At 41.3% G+C, this 18,680-nt stretch overlaps 1 protein-coding gene across 5 annotated transcripts in view; it reads right to left on the bottom strand.

The window, feature by feature from the left end:
- Nucleotides 1-18,680, bottom strand: part of BCO2 (beta-carotene oxygenase 2) — an 82,305-nt gene that overhangs the window by 7,657 nt on the left and 55,968 nt on the right. For 2 of the 5 annotated variants that reach the window (XM_059707887.1, XM_059707889.1), the window contains 4 exons: nt 5,950-6,087; nt 5,180-5,362; nt 4,557-4,667; nt 1,687-3,484 (listed from right to left, as the gene is read on the bottom strand). In XM_059707887.1, coding sequence (XP_059563870.1) covers nt 3,371-3,484; nt 4,557-4,667; nt 5,180-5,362; nt 5,950-6,087 — 546 coding nt within the window. In that variant the 3' untranslated portion in view covers nt 1,687-3,370. Of the gene's footprint in view, nt 1-1,684; nt 3,485-4,556; nt 4,668-5,179; nt 5,363-5,949; nt 6,088-18,680 lie in introns of those variants that run through there. The other 3 variants (XM_059707886.1, XR_009454354.1, XM_059707888.1) reach the window with 3 other exon arrangements.

Raw genomic sequence — 18,680 nt, 5'->3', positions numbered from 1 at the left:
AATGTTTCTCATCTCCCCCTTGTGCTACAAAGAAAAAAAACTTCAAAGAATTATAAGCTTCAGAGATTTTTTTTTTTTATAGATTATCTAGTTCAGTCCTCCCACTTGACAGGTAAGAAAACACAGGCCCAGAATAGTTAAGTACTTAACCAAGATCACGTATAATACAAACAATATTTCCCAGACACTGACTATATATCAGTGATACTCAGACAGTGTTTAACACAGACACTTATTCCAAAAATAGTTTGAAGAATCTAATAAAAGGTAAGACATTTCTGGGAAATCGTTTTATCTATTTGCTTTAGTAAAGTATATCATTGAATTTGAATTCTTGCTCTAAAATTTTTTTATTAAAGCTAATCCTATATAATAAAGAGCTAATATGCTAATTAAACTGAACAGCAGAACAACCGTCCGGATGACCTTCCAGACAAGCCAGGGCCGGCCAGGGCTGCGAGGGCTGAGCCCCTTGCATGAATTTCATGCATCCGGCCTCTAGTTCAATATAAAGGTACTCACAAAATTCACCCTCAGTGATCCAGTTATTGTATCCCCCAAATTAATGGGTTGAAGTCCTAATCCCCAGTACCTCACAATATAACTTTATTTGGAAATAGGTCTTTACAGATATGATTAGTTGAGAGAAGGTCACGAGGGTGGACACCACTTCCTTTTCCCCTCACTTGTGGATCACACAGCCCTTTCCTTGCATCTCTGGACACTGGCCAGTGATGAGTTAGGCTTAGGGAGAGGAAGAGGCCCCGCCTAGGCTTTCAACATTAGTCAGATGCTCACTCGGTTTTACCGAAACTTTCTGCACTGGATTACCAGGTATGTGTACGTAGATTACAAAACATCACTGACCCCTTTCTGTCCTCTTCTTCAAGAACCTCATAGATGGCAGGGCCAACCCAGAATCCAGGCGTCCATGGGTCAAAATCTTATGATTACGCTACTAACATTTATATGTTTAAACTTCCCTCCCTGTGTAGTAGGATGGAGTAAAGGTTTATAAACAGAGGAAAGACATGATCACACCTGTATATTTCCTGGATGTCAACTAGTGGCTCCTTCAGCCTTCAGATCCAGAGAAGATCAAACCTCCATGTCTTGTCTGGAGAAGTATCAGGAGATTTATGTTCTTATGGTTACCTCAGCCTCTAAGCTCCCACATCTGATATATCTGTTCTGCTTAGGTTTCTTCTTGCCATTGTGTGCCTGCTACTGTTGTTCTGTATCTCACTAATACAAACACAAAACTTAGAACTTTTACTTTGTAAACTCTCACATGTGGCATCTGTATGTATGGAACTAAAGAGGTAGGGTTTGTGGTGTTTACAATAACTCTTAAAGAAAACTCAGCCCTGCCATGTGGCTCAGTTGGTTGGAGCATTATCCATATACTGAAAGGTTGTGGGTTCGATCCCTGGTCAGGGCACATTCGGAAGGCGACCAATCAATGTTCTCTCACACATTGATTGTTCTCTCTCTCTCTCTCTCTCTCTCTCTCTCTCTCTCTCTCTCGTTCTCTCTCTCTCCTCTATCTCTCTCTATCTATCTCTTCTCTCTCTCTCTCTCTCTCTCTCTCTCTCTCTCTCTCTCTCTCTCTCCTCTATCTCTCTCTATCTATCTCTTCCCTCCCTCTCACCCCACCCCCTCCCTCTAAAATCAATAACAATATCCTCGGGTGAGGATTTATAAAAAAGAAAGAAAATTAAGAAGAAACTGACTATGTTGGTCCAGGACTGTGCAGTGAGCCTAATCATGAATTCACAATTGCTCCCAAAAGACATGTTTGGGAGTCTTTTCCAGTGATGCTCAACAGGCAGAGGGAGCATGGAAGGTTGAGCTGGCCCAGGGCTGGAATTCAGCAGAGGGAAGAAGTATAACCGAAGGGAAAGGGATTTTGAGGGTGTTGGCAAGAGTGTGGCTTAAGTGCCAAACCTAGGCCGATTGGGGCTATTAGTGAAAACTGGTGGGGTTTAGAAATGCGGAGATTACATGGTCTCTAGTACAACTGTTGCCCAAATAAATGAAGAACTAATGATTTTTCATTAATCTCTGAAGAACTAGACACCTGGGGGTTAGAATAAATGCCTGACTTTAGCAATGTCCTTCTGTTATAGGCACCTCTCACTGACACCAGAAAGGTGTTATCAGACAGGACAGCCCCCTGAGCTAGTGGGAGAGGGCTATCCCTAACTTCGATCCTTGTCTTCTCATGTAAATGAGTTTATAGGAGAGATCTTGACTGCATTGTGAAAAGCCAGTTTATTAAAGTGATTAAAGCATGCACCTTTATTGAAAAAGCAAAGCAAAGCAAGCAACTCTATCCCATCCGGCTTGGAGCACAGATGGGCTTTCCCGGCTAATCCGGAAAAGCGAGTGCCTGGAGCAAGTTCGAGGAGTAATAGACCCTCCTCCTGTCTGTAGGTTTCAGAAGATGATTCTTTTGCTGAGTATCTTGGTATAGGTTAAGTCTCAAGGTTTTCCTGTTGTGGTCTTCCCAGGATCCTGGCAAGTCTCTCTTGCTGAGCCCTGAGACTGCTGGCTTTGCTTCGGGGAGTAAAAGTGCCATTTTCCCTTTCCCTTTCCCCCTCCCTTTCTGCACTCTCTCAGCAGGGAGGTCTTTAACTATTTGCTCCCAGAGTGTCCTGGGGAAGATACCAGTTTGTTGTTTGCAGGCCAGTTGCAAATTACTCACAATGTTTGGCCTTGTCCTAATTTTCCTCTCTCAGCTTCCCCCATTCCTCCTGCCCTGGAATCCGGTAACACTTCAAAACAACACCCTGCCAAGGCCGAACTAGGGGCAGGGTGGGAGGTGGTCATGGGTGGTCCATCTGCAGTGGCATCTGCTGTGGACTGCAGAGAAGCAGCCAGTCTAAAGGAAGCCATCAGGGTGACACCGCTGGCTTCCTGTCTGCTTGAGCACCTGGGGCCAGTGGTAACAGGCAGGCCGTGATAGAAAAACCCGGTGCTTTTCAGATCTATATTCATATTCCACTACCTATGAGTATTCAGATTTCTTCTGCCAAGTGTGAGGGTCTCTGTCACCTACCTATCTGGTGGTGGTAATGACCCACTTCTAGTTTTCCTTTCATGCATTTTCATTGCCGAGAGGAAGGTATATCAAGTAAATACAAATGTAAAACTCTCTTTAAAAAGTGTTATCAACACTTGCTCAGTGTTTTCAAGGAAGAGTCCTAAGAAAATATAAAACCATAATTATTTCTTAAATGCTTTTTTTTTAATAGAAATTTAGAAACCAGATGTCTATGGTTTGGAAAGTAAGGTGCCCTTTTCGTTCTCTCTTTTGTACAGAGCACATTCATTTTAAACCTGGTCCCCAGACCTCGTGGTTCTTCCATCAGGTGGCTATGAAGGTGCCATGAAACCCATAAGGCATTTGCACAGGCACCTCTGCTCGGCCCAGTTCTTCAAAGTTCTTGGCATCCAAGACTAGGAGAAAGTTGCTTTTATTCTAGAAAAGAAACAATATTAAAAATTCCTTTTTTTCTATTAAAAATATATCTCTCTCCTCCACTAGGCTATAAAATTCCTAAGAGGGAGATCATGTATTATTCATCGCATAGCTATCCTCAGTACCTAGAAGAGCGCCTTGCCTGCCCAGTCACTAAATGTTTGCTGAATTGCTGAACTGGAGTGAATGGGAAGCGCATACCTAGAGTGGAAAAATTACATTGTTTATATCGACCACCTTCATAGGTGATTGTTGAAGGATCTTTTTACCTGTTTCACAGAACTTCTTTCTTCCGAATTAGAATTGCCTCCCTCCATCTTGTGTTACTTGGGAGCTGACCAAACATATCACTGCAAGGCAGACTGAGACTTGCCTGGTATGAATACTAGAGTGGCAAGTACATGGTATTAGGACTAACCCCTCCTAAACCACGGCAGGCCTGACTCACTGATCAGAGAACATTCCTCACCAAGCCTTTGGAAGGGTTAGAGTTCTACCTCCCAGGAAGCCTCTATGGATTCATCAGAACTGGTATTCAAGGGGAGCCTGCTTGCCACAAGATTGCCCCAGAAGGGAGGTTAGACATGATTGAGACACCAGATCCGGGCTTCACCACACTAGACTTTAGGGTCACTCAATTGAAACTGGCAGCACAGATGGTATGAATATTAGACTGGAAGTCAGAAGACTGGGGTTACATACTGGCTTTACTACGATGAGATCTGATACAAATCTCTCTCAGCTTTCTTAAGTTACAAATGCCACATGTGTAAATGGTATCCCACAAAGTTGTTTTAATGGGTAAATAAAGTAATATGTCTGAAAGTAGTTTGTAACTGCATTCCTATACGAATATAAATTACCATAGTTCTACAAATAGAAATTTAAACCAATAAAAAGTATGGATTATCATAAAAGGGTACATAAATGGTAAGGACGGGAAGAAAAGAGAAGGTGCCACACTGGAATAAAAATACACTATCGACAGCTTCACTGAATATATCCCTCATATAGCCCTCAAAAGGCCCAGAATTACTTTTCTTTCTGATTGGTGACAGGGAAATACATTTACCTGGTTGGGGGTGATCACTACAGAAAGAATAACCCCACCATCTTCTTCACTGGTCTCTGGTACTGGAACAAAAACAGGTTCTGAAGGATAAAAGTCATCTTCTCTCCAAACCTGTAACTCCCCCAAAAAAGTATTTGATAGGTTAGTTATGAGCTGGAAGCTTTCAATAGCTTTTTTCCCCTCCCAGCATGAATTTGGCTGTCAATATAACATTCCAACAACAACAAAAAACACACAAAAAAACAGACTTACTGAGTTGAATATATGAGAGAGAGAGGGAGCTTTTGCAGCTGCACATTCTATCATCATCAAACACAATTTGTGAAATTATAATTTCCCATCAACCTGAAATATAGTTATGCCAACAACCTTAGCCCCATGATTTCTCTCAAAATAACATCAAGCTCAGGATTCTATTTCTGGGCTTGTGGCTCATTTAGATTCCCTGGAGGGAACATACCCCTACCTAGGTGACTCCATGGTTCTCAAACTTAATAAAAGTAAGTAGCTGAGCCGCTTAAATATTAGAGAAGCTCAAAAGCTACCTTAATCTAAACAGAAACTCATTCCAAGGGCAGAGCAGGTCCTTTCAGGGTTTAGAAAACAAAAGAGATTTTCATTACCTTTAGTGTCTTGTTCACCACATCAACCTTGATCAGAGAATCCCCTACCAAATGCCGAAAGCCACAGCCATAGAAGAAACGATATTTTTTGCCACAGAATTGGCCATAGTTGATCTGGGGAAATTCAACACCTCCTTCCTGTTCTAAGTTCTCAGGGTGTAGATTTTCATGAGAGCACCAAATCTGAAAAGGTTCCAAAAGATTTGTAAGTGATTGCTTAATCCTCACTTATTTTCTTCCGTGTAGGTCTGGAGGGGTGGGGGGCGGGGGTGCAGATAACACTCTGTACGAGTTTCTGACAGGGCTTGAAAATGGAGGTCCTATGTAATTTTTTATATTGTTCTCCTTTCCATCATGGGTAAAAATGCATAAAAAGATTATCTGGTTTTGTGACTAAGCTGATAGGAGGTACAAGTGGGCTTTTTATTCTACTAAAGCTAAGATATTGATAGCTACCCAATAAGATGCCTGTGATAAGCACAAATTATCTAAAAGGCAGGGATGGTCAATACCAACCTCAAATATTTAAACATTTTACAACCATTCGAAAGTTGCGTATATCTGTTTCAAAACACAGAAGAGAGCAGTAAACACAGTGCTCACTCCCAAACCGAATTCTGCGGTTCTTGTGCAAGTGATGTACCTGGACCTGAGCCTGCTCAGCTGAATGTTATGAAACCTACTGTCCGTCAAACACTGTGGGAAATGGCCAGTGAGTAAAAACAACACTAACATCCAATGTCTTCGTCTAATATCTGCTCAGAGCCTACCTTGCCATCAGCCTGTTTCACAGCACTGGCCGAGGAGTAGGACAACGGGCTGAGGTTCTCTCCCTCAGGGGCGTTCAAACTGACACGTAAGGGCAAAACAAACCTTCGAGGGAAAGATGTGGCTACTGAATTGTAGACCTGTTCAGGAGAGAGAAGTAAATGAATGAGGAACTTGTCATTCATACAATGACAGCACGTCCCAAAATTTAGATCCAGGCAACATTATTGTCATTCCTAAGTAATTGCACACATGATCATTTTTACTCATTTATTTATACAACAAATACCTGTTGAGTACCTACTACAGGTACCGTTTTAGACACTGGGAATACCGCAGTGAACAAAACAAAGCTTCTGGCCTCATGGAACTTATTGTCTAGTGGAGAATAATGATAGTAAGTAATATATGTTGTTTAATTAGTGCCAAATAAACAAACGATTATATAGCCCAGGTTCTGACAGTGATCAATGCCATTAAGAAACATATTGCAGGGTGGAGAACTAGCGAGTAACAAGGGCTGCTTCCTTCTTTAGGTTTGGTCAGGATAGACTTCTGGGCGGAAAAGGGTTAATTTAGCAGGCATAGGTTGCTCAGACTCTGCACACTCTCAAGAAAGGCCTGTTTTCCTGCCTGGCCCTTGTCTGGCACCTGGGAGCCAAGCTCTTCCTTGGACTGATCTGTCTGATAAAAGTATGTTGCATACCTGAGGCCTTGGGTCACACTGTACTTATTTATCCAGATAGTTTATGCTGAAATGTGATTTATCACGAGCCCCTGCTTTCTCTGTGGGGTCTGGAGCCTCAGTAACTGAGATTGCCCATGGAGGGGCTATGTGTCTATGTGAAGATCTCCAATAAAAAACCCTGGACAACCAGATGCGTCCCTCCAAGGATTCAGTTTCCTCCAGACTTCACCCCTGCACCTCTTTCTTTTGCTGATTTTTTGGGGGGCTGTGAATCCTCCTAGTGAATTATCAAGCGGGACCCCCAACATAGCCTCTCTGCAGAGGTGATGTTTAAGTAAGAGACTCTAATAAAATAAGTGTATTTTTTCTGGTAATAAGAATGCTTTAAGTACATTTTTCTCCCATAAAATATTGTAAGATGGAGAACGAACTGCCATTTCTCCTATATACCTAGTCCATATTATCTCCATCTCATGCAGAAATGTTTTTACTGAGCAAAGACTTAGTGTTATGTTTAAACTACATGAAGAGTTTGGTGTGTGTTTTTATTACTTTTAAATTTATTTAAATATTTTTTTCTTCTACAAAACCATAACTGAACAAAAAGAGACTCCCAATAATGGTAGATGAGGTCATGTGGAGAGACAGAAAAGCTGGACAAAAATGTTTAAAACAGCTGCTTAAAGGCACTGTTGAGCTAAAAAGCAGTGAAGAAAAATGGGGTGGAGATTTGGGAGGCGATAAACTAGATATTGGGGGTACTTTTTCCCCAAAGGGCATAAGATGCTTTTAGGAAAAGACAGCTAAAGGCTGAGAAAAATCAAGCAATTTCTTTATCATACTTTTTATTTTCAGATAATTGCAGATTCACATGCAGTTGTAAGAATACAGAAAAACAATTGATTTTAAAATGGGCAAAGGACTGAAAGAAATATCTTTCTTTCTTTCTTTTTTTAATATATTTTATTGATTTTTTTTTTTTTTTTTTTTTTTTTACAGAGAGGAAGAGAGAGGGATAGAGAGTCAGAAACATTGACAAGAGAGAAACATTGATCAGCTGCCTCCTGCACACTCCCCACTGGGGATGTGCCCACAACCAAGGTACATGCCCTTGACCAGAATCGAACCTGGGACCCTTCAGTCCCCAGGCCGACGCTCTATCCAGTGCGCCAAACTAGCTAGGGCTGAAAGAAATATCTTTCACCAAAGATAAACAAATGGACAATAAATATATGAAAAGATGCTCAACAGAATTGGTCATTAGGAAAATGCGTATCAAAGCCACAATGAGATAACACTTCATACTCATTAGGATGGCTATTATAAAAATGTAAAAAAAAAAAAAAAAACAGTGTTGGTGAGGATGTGGAGAAATTGAAACACTTGTACATTGCTGGTGGGAATGTAAAATTGTGCAGCTGCTATGGAAAACCATTTGGCAGTTCCTCAAAAAGTTAAACATAGAATTATCATATGACCCAGCAATTCTAGGTAAATACCAAAGGGAATTGAAAACAGGGGCTAAAATAGATACTTGTATGCCAATGTTCCTTTTTAAAAATATATTTTTATTGATTTCAGAGAGGAAGGGAGAGGGAGAAAGAGAAACATCAGTGATGAAAGAGAATCATTGATCACCTGCCCCCTACTGGGGATCAAGCCCACAACCCAGACATGTGCCCTGACCTGAAATCGATCCATGACCTTCTGGTTCATAGGTCGATGTTCAACCACTGAACCACACCAGCTGGACTATTTTCCAATGTTCTTAACAGTATTATTCACAGTAGCCAGAAAGTAAAAACAACTCAAATGTCCACCAACAGATTAAATAAAATGTGGTATATGTATATATATTATTCAACCTTTAAAAGGAATGAGATTCTGATACATGTTACAACATGGATGACCTTGAAAAGGTTATACTAAATGAAATAAGCCAAACACAAAAGAATAATTCATGTATGATTCCACTTATATGAGGTAACTAAAACAGGCAGATTTGTAGAAACAAAAAGTAGAAGGGGAGAGGGGGGAACAGAGAGCTGTTATTTAAGGGGTACAGAATTTCTGTTTGCAATGATGAAACAGTTCTGGAAATGGATAGTGGTGATGGTTGCACAACATTGTTAAAGTACTTCATGCCACTGAATTGTACATCTAAAATAGTTAAAATAGTAAATATTATGTTATGTATATTTTATCACATGAAAAAAGAAACAATGCATCCTTCATCCATTTTCACCAATTACAATGTCTTACATAACTACAGAACAATATCACAACTGAGAAATTTACTTTGACATAATCTACTAACTTTATTCCGATTTCACCAGTTACCATGCACTGGCTCTTGCAGGGATTATATCATGCTTCAAATTAAGATTAAGACTATCTAGACCAGGGGTGGGCAAACTTTTTGACTCAAGGGCCACAATGGGTTCTTAAACTGGACTCAGAAGAAGGAGCTGCGGTCGTGTTTCCCGACGTTGCCATGTTAACACTGCTGCTGGTGAAGGAGCGGAGGGGAGAGCAAGAGAACCCTCCGCTCTTTCGGCTCCACGGGCCAGATAGAACAGCCGAACAGGCTGGATCCGGCCCGCGGGCTGTAGTTTGCCCACGGCTGATCTAGACCCAGAGAGAACCAAGATAGGCAGCTAGGCAGCGTAGGTAAATGCCTGTACTTGCCACCTCCCACAACCACATCAAAATTACAACTGAAATACAGAACCACCATCATTCAGAACTGCCTGAAAGCTGGCTGAATGGAAGTCTTACAACTGGAGAAGTAAAGAAGAAAGCACGCTGAGACGAGTAGGAGGGGCGGAGGTGCCGAACAGGCTGGTCCAACACCCACATGTATCATTTTTTAATTGGGAGGGAGATCATCTCTATGGAGGCTGCCCATGAGGAACAAGAGGTCCCAGCCCCACTCCAGACCCCCAGACCAGGGTTCCAGACCTGGGAAGAGAAGTCCTCGTTAACTACAGGCTGTAAAAACCAGTGGGAATTGTGGCTGAGAGACACAGAGGCTGCTGGAGACCCAGATGTTCCTTTTAAAGGACCAACACATGAACGTACTCAGACTCACTTCCACTGAGCTCCAGCACCAGGTCACTCTGAGGGACCCAAGTCACATACAGGGAGAAGGTGAGCTGTCTTGCATCAGGGCAGGAACTTGGTGGCAGCTTTCTCCTAGACAGGGGTGCTAGTAAGGGTCATTGTTCCTGTGCTGAGACGTCCCCTGTCACAGGGCTGACTGGCAGCCATATCTGAGTTTCCATCAGCCTGGCCCACACTGTTTATTCCATCCTGGGGATTCCCTGAGACCTGTCCCATCCAATTTGCAGCCCCACCCAAGCTGTTTGCAGTGGCTTTTCCATATGAATGGCCTGTCTTGGCTCAGGCTTCAGACTTTGCTAAATCTCTCAAACAAGCTGCAGCTTGTGTCAGCGTGCACCAAACTATCAATAAAAGGCCCAAGATCCCCACTAGCACCAGCCTGCCTTGCTTCACAGCTGGGCCTCACCTCCTGCATAGCAGCTCTCCCACTGTAGTTGCAGCTGGCCCTCACATAATTGGTCTGGAGGTCAACTCCTCCCAGAGACACCAACAGCAATCAATGCTCAACTACAAGACTGTACACACAGCCCACACAGGGACGCACCTAGAGTGCCCAGCTCAGGTGACTGGCAAGGCTGAGCCACTGGCCCCTACAGGACATCGACTACACAAGGCCACTCTACCAATTCCAGGAGACACAGCAATTCTACCTAGTATATAGAAACAGACACAGAGAAGCAGCCAAAATCGGGAGACAAAAAACATGTCACAAATGAAAGAAATAGAAGAAAGCAAACTACTGGATACAGAGTTCAAACCCATAGTTGAAAGTCTCATCAAGGATCTTGATGAGATCTTGATGAGACTTCCAAGGTTCTTAGTGAAAATGTTAAAGACATGAAAAAGGACCAGTGAGAAATTAAGCATACACTAACTGAAATAAAGAACAATTTACAGGGATTCAACTGTAGACTAAAGAACTCTGAGGATCAAATCAATGATTTGGAATATGAGGAAGCAAAAAGCACCCAATCAGAAGAGCAAAAAGAAAAAAGAATCCAATTTACCGATACATCTCCTAGACCAGTGATGGTGAACCTTTTGAGCTCGGTGTGTCAGCATTTTGAAAAACCCTAACTTAACTCTGGTGCCGTGTCACATAAAGAAATTTTTTGATATTTTCAATCATAGTAAAACAAAGACTTATATTTTTGATATTTGTTTTATATATTTAAATGTCATTTAACAAAGAAAAATCAACCAAAAAAATGAGTTCGCGTGTCATAGGTTCGCCATCACTCTCCTAAACAGTGGTCGGCAAACTCATTAGTCAACAGAGCCAAATATCAACAGTACAACAATTGAAATTTCTTTTGAGAGCCAAATTTTTTAAACTTAAACTATATAGGTAGGTACATTGTTATTAACTTAATTAGGGTACTCCTAAGGCTTAGGAAGAGCCACACTCAAGGGGCCAAAGAGCCGCATGTGGCTCGCGAGCCACAGTTTGCTGAACAACGGTCCTAGGATAATAGAAACTATGGAGAAAATAAACAAATGGGACTACAACAAAATAAAAAGCTTATGCACAGCAAAAGAAACCATCAACTAAACAAGAGAGCCCACTACATGGGAAAACATATTTGCCAATGTTACATCCGATAAGGGTTTAATCTCCAAAATTTATAGGGAACTCATACAACTTAACAAAAGGAAGATAAACAATCCAATCAAAAAATGGACAAAAGAGCCTGGCCTGCGTGGCTCAGTGGTTGAGCATCAACCTAGGAACCAGGAGGTTAAATTCCTGGTCAGGGCACAGGCCTAGGTTATGGGCTCGATCCCCCGTGTGCAGTGAACAGGAGGCAGCCAACCAATGCTTCTCTCTCATCACTGATGTTCCCACTCTCTCTCCCTCCCCCTTCCTCTTTGAAATCAATAAAAATCTATTTTAAAATGGACAAAGGATCTAAATAGACACTTTTCAAAAGTGGACATACAGGAGGCCAAGAGGCACATGAAAAAATTCTTAAAGTCACTATCCAAGAAATGCAAATCAAAACGACAATGAGGTATCATCTCACACCTATCAGAATGGCTATCATCACAAATTAACAAACAAAAGCACTAGCGAGGATGTGGAGAAAAAGGAACCCTCGTGGACTGCTGGTGGGAATAAAGACTGGTGCAGCCACTGTGGAAAACAGTATAGAGTTTACTCAAAAAATTAAAATTGAACTCCAATTTGACCCAGTAATCCCACTCCTAGGAATATATCCCAAGAAATCAGAAACACCAATCAGGAAGAATATGTGTACTCCTATGTTCATAGCAGCACAATTTACAATAAATCTTTTTTTATTTTTTTATTTTTATTTTTTTTATTTTTTATTGCTTAAAGTATTACAAAGGGTATTACATAGGTGTCCTTTTTTTTTCCCCGCCCTTGACAATCCCCTGGCCTCCCCTACCCCCAGTGTCTTATGTCCATTGGTTATGCTTATATGCATGCATGCAAGTCCTTCGGTTGATCTCTTACCCCCCTCCCTCCTGCCCCCCAACCCTCCCCGGCCTTCCCGCTGCAGTTTGACAATCTGTTTGAGGCAGCTCTGCCTCTGTATCTATTATTGTTCAAAAGTCTATAATGGTCTCTATTATCCATGAATGAGTGAGATCATGTGGTATTTTTCCTTCATTGACTGGCTTATTTCACTTAGCATAATGCTCTCCAGTTCCATCCATGCCATTGCAAATGGTAAGAGTTCCTTCTTTTTTACAGCAGCATAGTATTCCATCCTGTAGATGTACCACAGTTTTCTAATCCATTCATCTACTGATGGGCACTTAGGCTGTTTCCAGATCTTAGCTATGGTGAATTGTGCTGCTATGAACATATGGGTGCATATATCCTTTCTGATTGGTGTTTCTGGTTTCTTGGGATATATTCCTAGAAGTGGGATCACAGGGTCAAATGGGAGTTCCATTTTTAGTTTTTTGAGGAAACTCCATACTGTCTTCCATAGTGGCTGCACCAGTCTGCATTCCCACCAGCAGTGCACAAGTGTTCCTTTTTCTCCACATCCTCTCCAGCACTTGTCGTTTGTGGATTTGTTGATGATAGCCAGTCTGACAGGTGTGAGATGGTACCTCATTGTTGTTTTGATTTGCATCTCTCAGATGATTAGTGACTTTGAACAAGTTTTCATATGTCTCTTGGCTTTCTGAATGTCCTCTTTTGAAAGGTGTCTATTTAGGTCCTTTGCCCATTTTTTGATTGGATTGTTTATCTTCCTTTTGTTAAGTTGTATGAGATCCCTATAAATTTTGGAGATTAGGCCCTTATCAGATATGACATTGGCAAATATGTTTTCCCACGCAGTGGGTTTTCTCGTCGTTTTGTTGATGGTTTCTTTTGCTGTGCAGAAGCTTTTTATTTTGATGTAGTCCCATTTTTTCATTTCCTCTTTAGTTTCAAGTGCCCTAGGAGCTGTATCAGTGAAGAAATTGCTTCGGCATATGTCTGAGATTTTGTTGCCTTTGGATTCTTCTAGAATTTTTATGGTTTCCTGTCGTACATTTAAGTCCTTTATCCATTTTGAGTTTATTTTTGTGTATGGTGTAAGTTGGTGGTCTAGTTTCATTTTCTTGCATATATCTGTCCAATTTTTCCAACACCATTTATTGAAGAGACTATCTTGGCTCCATTGTATGTTCTTGCCTCCTTTGTCAAATATTAATTGAGCATATTGGTTCAGGCCGATTTCTGGGCTCTCTATTCTATTCCATTGATCTATATGTCTGTTCTTGTGCCAATACCAGGCAGTTTTGAGAACAGTGGCTTTGTAATACAGCTTGATATCTGGTATTGAGATCCCACCTACTTTGTTCTAATAAATCCTAATTATTGTAAACAGCCTAAGTGCCCATCAGCAGATGAGTGGATTAAAAAACGGTGGTACATCTACAGAATGGAAGACTACACTGCTGTAAAAAAGAAAGAACCCTTACCATTTACAACAGCATGGATGGATCTGGAGGACATTATGCTAAAGCGAAATAAGCCAGTTGGAGAAAGATAAGTATCACATGATCTCACTCATTTGTGGAATATAATGAACAACATAAAATGATAAACAAAAATAGATCCAGAGACATAGAAGCATCGAACAGACTATCAAACTACAGAGGGAAAGCAGGGGATTGGGGGGGGGGGTGCAAAAGGGGTGAGAGATCAACCAAAGGACTTATATGCATGCATATAAGCGTAACCAATGGACACAGACAGTGGGGGCAGGGGCCTGTGCTGAGGGGTGGGAGCAGGCTGGGCGAGGTCAATGGGGGGGGGGGGGGCGAAGGAGACATATGTATTGTACTTTGAACAATAAAGAATTTTTTAAAAAATGGATTCTTTTTTTAAATATGAAGAAAGTGTAAGGGGCCCCTGGGACAACTTCAAGCATACCAACATTCACATTATAGGTTGCCAGAAGGGGAAGAAAGAGAGCAAGTTATTGAAAACCTATTTGAAGAAATAATAACAGAAAACTTCCCCTACCTAGTAAAAGAAATAGACTTACAAGTCCAGGAAGCCCAGAGAGTCCCAAACAAGAGGAACCCAAAGAGGCCCACAGTAAGACACATCATAATTAAAATGCCAAAGTTAGCCCTAGCCAGTTTGGCTCAGTGGATAGAGTGTCAGTCTGCAGACTGATGGGTCCCAGGTAGATTCTGGTCAAGGGCATATGCCCAGGTTGGGGCTCAATCCCCAGTAGGGGTAATGTGGGAAGAAGCCAATCAATGATTCTCTCTCATCATTGATGTTTCTATCTCTCTCTCCCTCTCCCTTCCTATCTGAAATCAATAAAGATATAAATAAATAAATAAATAAATAAATAAATAAATAAATAAATAAACGAACAGATAAATAAATAAATTTCCAAGGGTTAAAGACAGAGAGAATCTTAAAAGCAGCAAGAGAAAATCAGTTGCATACAAGGAAACGCCCATATCACTGTCAGCTGATTTCTCAACAGAAACTTGGCAGGCCAGAAGGAAATGGGAAGAAATACTCAAAGTGATGAATAGCAAGGATCTACAACAAAGATTATACTAGCCAGCAAGCTCTCATTTAGAATGGAGGGTCAGATAAAGAGCTTCACAAACAAAACAAAAAAGCTAAAGGAGTTCATCACCACCAAACCAGTATTACATGAAATGTTGAAGCATATTATTGAAGAAAAAGGAAGAGGTGGAGGAGGAGGAGGAGGAAGAGGAGGAGAAGGAGGAGGAGGAGGAGGAGGAGGAGGAGGAGGAGGAGGAGGAGGAGGAGGAGGAGGAGGAGGAGGAGGAGGAGGAGGAAAGGGGGGGAAATATAAAAAATATAATGGCAACAAATACATACCCATCAACAATAGAATCTAAAAATCAAAATAAACAAACAAGAAACTTAATGAACAAATAAATTGGTGAATAAAACAGAATTAGAGGCATGGAAGCATGGGACAGACTGACAAATCCCAGAGGGAAGGGGAGCAGGCATACAGGAAGAGATTAACCAAAGATCTTACCTATGGACACAGACAATAGGGTGGTAAAGGCCTGGGGTGGGGCAGGAACCGGATGGAAGGGGAAAATGGGGGGGTAAGAGGGACATCTGTAATACTTTCATCAATAAAAATTGTTTAAAAAGAAGAATATCTGGGCCTGCCCTGGTCGGTTTCCTCAGTGATTAGAGCATCAGCCTGTGAACTGAAAAGTCTGGGCTCAATTCCCGTCAAGGGAACATACCTCAGTTGCAAGTTCCCCAGCCCCAGTAGAGGCGCATGCGGGAGGCAACCAATCGATGTGTCTTTCTCACATTGATGTTTCTCTCTCTCTCTCTCTTCCCACCCTTTCTCCTTCCCTCCTTTCCACTCTCTAGAAATCAATGGGAAAATATCCTCAGGTGAGGATTTAAAAAAAAGAAGAAGAATATCTGGGCCCTATCCAGGTGGTTCAGTTGGTTGGCACATCTTCTCTTTCACCAAAAAGTTCTGGGTTCAATTCCTGGTCAGGGCAAATACCTAGGTTTCAGGTTTGAACTCCTGTTGAGATTCATACTGGAGGCAACCATTAGATGTTTCTCTCTCTCTCTCTCTCTCTCTCCCCCCTTCCTATCCTCGAATGAAGCTGTTTTTAAAAAAAGAATATCTAGAATTAACAACAAAACAAAGAAAACCTACTAAATGGGAGAAGGTATTCACTAATAAAACATTTGATAAGGGGTTAATAGTGTATCCAAAATATATAAAGAATTCAGATAACTCAAACCAGAAAAACACACAACCCAATTAAAAAATGGGCAGAAGACCTGAATAGACACTTCCAAAAGGACACACAGATGGTCAATAAACATATGAAAGTTGCTCTCAGCATCACTAATCATCAGAGAAATGCAAATTAAAATGATAATGAGATATCACCTCACACCTGTCAGAATGGTGATCATCCATAAATCAACACACAATAAATGTTGGTGAAGATGTGGAGAAAAGAGAACCCTAGTGCACTGTTGGTAGGAATGCAGTTTGATACAACCACTATGGAAAAAAGTGTGACGGCTCCTCAAAAAATTGAAAATGGAACTTCCTTATGACCCAGTAGGGGGCATGCAGGAGGCAGCCAATCAATGTTTTTCTCTCTCTTTCTCTCCCTTCCCCTCTCTCTCTCTAAAAATCAATAAAAATATTTTTTAAGTTATGGTATATATATATAATGAAATATTACTCAGCCATGAAAAAATAATGAAATCTTATAAATAAATAAATAATGAAATCTTACCACTTGTGATAGCATGGATGGACCTAGGTATTATGCTAAGTGAAATAAGCCAGACAGAGACAAATACTGTAAGATATTACTTATATGTAGAATCTAAAAAACAAAACAGAAACAGATTTATAGTTACAGAAAACAAACTAATGGAGGCCATTTTGAGGGATGGGGTAAAAAAAGGTGATAAGATTAAGAAGTACTAATTGGTAGCCACAAAATAGGTATATGATGTCAGGTAAAGCACAGGGAATATAGTTAACAATCCTATATAATAAAAGCATAGTATGCAAATTGTCCCCTCGACCAGGAGTTCCTCTGGAAGTTCGACCAGGGGGTGGGGCCAGCCAAGGGAAGGGAGGGAGTACCTGCCCAGCAGCCGGCAGCTGATAGGGACCGTACCAGTGCAGTAATTTCGTGCACTGGGCCTCTAGTATTCTAATAACTATGGTGCCAGGTGGGCACTTGAATTATCAGAGGGATCACTTTGTAACCTATATGAATGTCTATCCACTGTGTTGTACTCCTGAAAACTAATACAAAAAAGTGTTGAATGTAAACTATAATCAAAAAATAAAATTAAAACAAAAAGAATATCTGGAATTGATAATGTACCCTAGCCATCTGCCAGAAACAAATGAAAATCTCTAAAGGAAGATAACAAAATCCTGGATCTCAAAATATTTCTACAATTTTTAAACACAATATTCTGTATATGATAAAAATTAACCAACCTATGAGAAAGCAAGAGAGCATGATAGAAAAAAAAAAGAGTAAACAACAGATGATAGAAACAAAGCCACAGGGAATCCAGATAATAGAGTTTATCAGACTTTATTCTAAATATGTTTATGGAAAATCTTTTACATCAAGAATTATAGCACAGAACTAGAAATTATCAAAGAAAACAAAATCAAAATTCTAGAACTGAAAAATGCAATGAGTTGAAGAACTTGGTGGCTAGGTTTAAGAGCAGAATAGACACAGTTGAAACCTGCAGATTAATGTTTATAGCAATTTTATTCATAAGTGCCAAAAATTGAAATCAACCAAGATATTTTTTCCACAGGTAAATGGACAAGGTGTGGTACATCCATACACTAGAATATTATTTAGCAATGAAAAGAAATTAGCTATGAAGCCACTAAAAGACATGGAGAAACCTTAAAGGCATACTGTTAGGTGAAAGAAGCCAGCCTGAAAAAGCTACATACTGTATAATCCAACTATATGACATTCTGGAAAAGGAAAAACTATAGAGACAGTAAAAAGATTAGTAGTTGCCAAGGGTTGAGGGAACTGAGGAGGTAAGAATAGGTAGAATAACAATAAAAATTATTTTTAAATACCTGGAAAAAGGGAAGGCTGGGTGGAGGTGGGCAAAGGGAGGAGGGGAAATGGGGGATATCTGCAATACTGTCGATAATAATTTTTTAAAAAAGAATAGGTTTGGGGGTGGGGGGATAAGAGATCAACCAAAGGACTTGTATGCATGCATATAAGCATAACCAATGGACACAGACACTAGGGGGGTGAGGGCATGTGCTGTTGGGTGGGGGTGGCTGGGAAGAGCTCAATGGGGAAAAAAGGAGACATTGTAATACTATATGTAATACTTTAAACAATAAAGAATTTAAAATTTAGACAGAAGCTGGAGTATCTGGAGGAGGAATCAAGATGGCGGCATAGGTTAACGCCGGAGTTTGCTGCTTTGAACAACTACTTCAAAAGTGAAACCAAAAGACGGAAGGGACATCACCCAGAACCACAGGAACGCTGGCTGAGTGGAAGTCCTACAACTAGGAGGAAAGAGAAACGCACACGGACACTCAGAGGAGGCGCAGTGCTGAAGTCAAATCCTGAGGTGCGGAGTGCGAGGAGCGGGCTGGCGGCGGAGGGCGCGGTTGGCGTTTTCAATCGGGAGGGAGTCGCAGACTCTGAGCTCCAGATCCGGGCGAGTCTTTAGGGACCCAGACTCAAACGGGAGAAGCGGGACTGTCTGGCTTCGGTCAGAGCGAGTGCAGCTTTCTCTCCGAGCTTTGCAGCGGGTGCTGGGACTCAGAGAGGCAGAGCCCCTGGGGACAGGACTGAGAGCCGCCATAACTGCTCTCTCCGGCCCACCCTGTTGATCCTGTGCGACCCGCCCCGCCCAAGCCCTGCACAGAGGCATTT

The sequence above is a fragment of the Myotis daubentonii genome, chromosome 9 (genome assembly GCF_963259705.1).
Source record: "Myotis daubentonii chromosome 9, mMyoDau2.1, whole genome shotgun sequence".
NCBI lineage: Eukaryota > Metazoa > Chordata > Mammalia > Chiroptera > Vespertilionidae > Myotis > Myotis daubentonii.
Note: the sequence above shows the minus strand (reverse complement) of the source record. Positions and strands in the feature narration are given on the sequence as shown.